Genomic DNA, 4,323 nt, shown 5'->3' with positions numbered 1-4,323 from the left:
GGGCTGGTTCAAGGATATAAAAGGTGGACAAATCCCAATGGGTATGTGTGACGGAGGGAAACACACACACAGACACACACACACAGAAAGTGAGAAGGGAAGAGAGGAGGAGAAGTTAGAAGAGGGGGAAGGGGAATAACCAACCAATAACCAGAACCAGACTTGTGCATGGAATACTGTACCTCATAAATTCTTCAAGGGAGTCTTAATCTTAATTTAACTAAATTAGAACATAGGCAAAGCAAAAACAGAGAAGAAGAGGAAAACATGGACTCTGTGCAGTCAGTGGAACTTGAGGTCCCTCAGAAGAAAGGAGTTAATATAACTAAACCCAGAGTTTGGCTAAAGAACGAAGTTGTTCGTGTGGGACTTGCTGAATCTCTTTGCACATATGTCATGATGGTAAGAAATAATTTGTCACGTCTCATGTTGACAGGCATTTGCTGTAATAACACATTTTGTAAAACTACTAAATGTTACTGTTATTTCTCGAGTTTGTTATGATAACTTCACTTTTTATTTATGAGCTCTTCGCTCTGGCTTTGAACACTGATATGCCTATCTGTGACAACCATATGTCATTAATTATTAATGTCATGCTCTTGACCCCGATAACATGCCCTCTCTTGCAAACACATACTGTGGCACGTTTCACAGTCACATGGCTGGGGTTGTTGGTAGAGATCAGTAGGTTTCTGTGGGTGAAATCTGGGGTTGCCAGATGAATGGTCAGGGTGTGGGCCACATGGGGAGGTTTGCAAAAGTCATGTTATGAGCCAGCTGTTACAAAAATAATCTGATACTTGGAAACATAAAAGAAATACGCACAGACACGTGCAGTGGACACATGCTGTAGATAAGCATGAATGTAGAAATCTGTTGTGTTTGCACTTGGGAAGCTAGACTTGCACAGTTTTTGTAGGAGGAACCATACTCTTCCTGTTTCCTGAATGACTAGCTGCGGTTTTTGAGTATCAGCTTCTTTCAGTGGGACTAAAGTCACTTTCATTGAGTTAAAACTGTTAGAGAGAACATTTTTCAGCTCGGCTTCTTTAACACTTAGTAAATATTCACAATCTGTTTGTCAGTTTACATAACCTCTTTGTCAGACTGTCTCTCTAAATGAGACTGTCTGGCAGTTTTCCCTTCTCTGTAGTCATCAGCTGCGACCTTGCTAGTGAATTATTGATTTTCTCTGTGTCCAGGTGTTTGGCCTGGGGTCTGTGGCCCAGGTAGTGACAGGACAGGGAGCGTTTGGACAGTACCTCAGTATCAACCTGGGTTTTGGACTGGGTGTTGCTATGGGGGTACATGTTGGAGGGACAGTCTCAGGTATGAGAGTTTACTGGTAAATCCTACCTACATTCAACAATTCTTAAAGGTCTTCACAATCATTGTACAGCTCACACACTCCATTTCTCATGCTTTCATGCTCCATCAGGGGCTCACATGAATGCAGCAGTGTCATTCACAATGTGCACATTCGGCCGCCTTGCCTGGAAGATGTTGCCTGTGTATGTTTGTTCACAGCTGTTGGGATCATTTTTGGCAGCAGGGACAATTTATGGAGTCTATTATGGTGAGGGCACACTGCATGTTCAAGCACACTTGGCACTGATCTCTTGCATTGTTATAAAATCTTATGCACTTATGTCTTCTTTCTCATATATCATCGCAGTAATCCTATCTGCAGTCACACACCTTAATTTGTCTTGGCAATTTTGTTGCCATATGATTTGATTTGATTTTGATTTGATATATTCTTTCAAACATGTAACGACAGTCAATATGTCAACAGAAGCCATACATGATTATTGTGGAGGAAACCTGACAGTAACTGGTGTAAAGGCTACAGCCGGTATCTTTGCCACCTACCCTGCACCATACCTCTCCTTATTGGCTGGATTCATTGATCAGGTAGCTATGAAACTGGATTACAGCTACACTATCATCTGACACATTCTGCATGAACCCTTCTTTGTTGTGTTGTTTTACACACAGCTATTATGATGTGTTTCTATGTGATGTTTATTCTTTTTGTTTGTGTGCCAGGTGATTGGTACTGCGATGCTTCTGCTGTGCCTAATGGCTCTGTCTGACCAGAAGAACAAACCGGCTGCAATGGGCAGCGAGCCCATCGCTGTGGGTCTCTTGGTGCTGCTTATTGGCATTTCTCTGGGGAGCAACAGCAGCTATGCCATCAACCCCACCAGAGATATCGCACCCAGGGTCTTCACTGCCATCGCAGGCTGGGGAGCTGATGTGTTCAGGTATACAATAAGAGTGTATTGGTTTCTAGGGGAGGAACTGCCACCATAACTCAGGGGTCAGTCAGAGTTAAGAGGTGTGGTTTTTCAACAGACATACATGTTGCCAAAAGTATTCACTCACCCACCCAAATCATTGAATTCAGGTGTTCCAACCACTTCTATGGTTACAGGTGTATATAATCAAGCATCTAGGCATGCAGACCGCTTCTACAAACATTTGTGAAAGAATGGGTCGCTCTTAGGAGCTCAGTGAACTCCAGCATGGTACCATGATAGGATGCCACCTGTGCAATAGGTCCAGTCATGAAATTTCCTCGCTACTAAATATTAAACAGTCAACTGTTAATGGTATTATAATAAAGTGGAAGCAATTAGGAATGACAGCAACTCAGCCATGAAGTGGTAGGCCAGATAAAATCACAAAGCGGGGTCAGCGGATGCTGAGACGCATAGTGCACAGAGGTCGCCAACTTTCTGCAGAGTCAATAGTTACAGACCTCTAAACTTCATATGGCCTTCAGATTAGCTCAAGAACAGTGCGTAGAGAGCTTCATGGAATGGGGTTCCATGGTCGAGCAGCTGCATCCAAGCCTTACATCATCAAGTGCAATGCAAAGCATCGGATGCAGTGGTGTAAAGCACGGCGCCACTGGACTCTAAAGCAGTGGAGACGTGCTCTCTGGAGTGACAAATCATACTTCTCTGTCTGGCAATCCCATGGACAAGTCTGGGTTTGGCAGTTGTCAGGAGAACGGAACTTGTCTGACTGCATTGTGCCAAGTGTAAAATTTGTTAGAGGAGGGATTATGATGTGGGGTTGTTTTTCAGGAGCTGGGCTTGGCCCCTTTGTTCCAGTGAAATGAACTCTTAATGCCTCAGCATACCAAGACATTTTGGATAATTTCATGCTCCCAACTTTGTGGGAACAGTTTGGGGATGGCCCATTCCTGTTCCAACATGACTGCGCACCAGTGCACAAAGCAAGGTCCATAAAGACATGGATGAGTGAGTTTGGTGTAGAAGAACTTGTCTGGCCTGGACAGAGTCCTGACCTCAACCCGATAGAACACCTTTGGGATGAATTAGAGCAGAGAAGGATGGTCAAAAATTCCCATTAACACATTCCTAAACCTTGTGGACAGCCTTCCCAGAAGAGTCGAAGCTGTTATAGCTGCAAAGGGTGAGCCAACATCATATTAAACCCTATGGATTAAGAATCGGTTGTTACCGGTACTCAAGTTCATTTGCATGTGAAGGCAGGCGAGCGAATACTTTTGGCAATGTAGTATATCAAGGTGGTTGTTTCTGATCAATACATAGAAAAATGCTGAAAATAAACATACATAAACTGCATTTGTTTTACTCTGTCTTTTTCTTGCAGGTCTGGAAATGGTTGGTGGTGGGTGCCACTAGTTGCTCCCCCCATTGGAGGAGTACTGGGTGGAGGGCTATATAAGGCCTTAGTGGAAATGCACCACCAAACCCTGCCTGAACAGGGTCAGGGCAAGAACGAGAAATTAGAAGATGAGAGTATCCCTCTGGAGAAACTGAAAAACATCTGTGCAGATGTATGTGTGTGAGACCTCAGCTACAGTATGTAAAGTGTGAATAGCTTGCAAAACTAGGCAGATATATTTATGCAACTGAAACATTTCACAGTGATGCAGGATTGAAAAGTAGACCAAAGAATTTCTTAAATGTGGAGAAAGCCTTTCAATAAGGCTTTGTTTTTAATCAAGAAACTGCAATATGATTTATCCATCCATCCATTTTCCTCCGCTTATCCGGGACCGGGTCACGGGGGCAGCAGTCTAAGCAAAGATGCCCAGACTTCCCTCCCTCCAGACCCTCCCTCCAACGCCTCCGGGAAAATGCCGAGGCGTTCCCAGGCCAGTCAAGAGGCATAATCCCTCCAGCATGTCCTGGGTCTTCCCCGGGGCCTCCTCCCGGTGGGAAATGCCCGGAACACCTCCCTAGGAAGGCACCCAGGAGGCATTCGAAACAGATACCCGAGCCACCTCAGCTGGCTCCTCTCGATGTGGAGGAGCAGCGG

General features: G+C 44.6%; 2 protein-coding genes across 6 annotated transcripts in view; one reads left to right on the top strand and one right to left on the bottom strand.

The window, feature by feature from the left end:
• The window catches only part of tpgs2 (tubulin polyglutamylase complex subunit 2), a 13,612-nt gene that overhangs the window by 5,330 nt on the left and 3,959 nt on the right, over positions 1-4,323 (bottom strand). The gene's annotated exons all lie outside the window — the stretch shown is intronic.
• Positions 63-4,065, top strand: aqp7 (aquaporin 7). Of its 2 annotated transcripts, XM_020592619.1 has the most exons (6): positions 63-402; positions 1,206-1,332; positions 1,442-1,579; positions 1,799-1,917; positions 2,053-2,270; positions 3,652-4,065. In XM_020592619.1, the coding sequence occupies exons 1-6, from the start codon at positions 268-270 to the stop codon at positions 3,848-3,850; spliced, it is 936 nt and encodes a 311-aa protein (XP_020448275.1). In that variant the 5' UTR covers positions 63-267; the 3' UTR covers positions 3,851-4,065. The 2 variants fall into 2 exon arrangements, with proteins under 2 accessions (XP_020448275.1, XP_020448276.1); XM_020592620.1 differs by lacking the exon at positions 1,442-1,579.

The sequence above is a fragment of the Monopterus albus genome, unplaced genomic scaffold, assembly GCF_001952655.1.
Source record: "Monopterus albus unplaced genomic scaffold, M_albus_1.0 scaffold18.1, whole genome shotgun sequence".
In the NCBI taxonomy this organism is placed as follows: domain Eukaryota; kingdom Metazoa; phylum Chordata; class Actinopteri; order Synbranchiformes; family Synbranchidae; genus Monopterus; species Monopterus albus.
The sequence above is the reverse complement of the archived record's forward strand: the minus strand, read 5'-3'. Positions and strand labels throughout refer to the sequence as shown.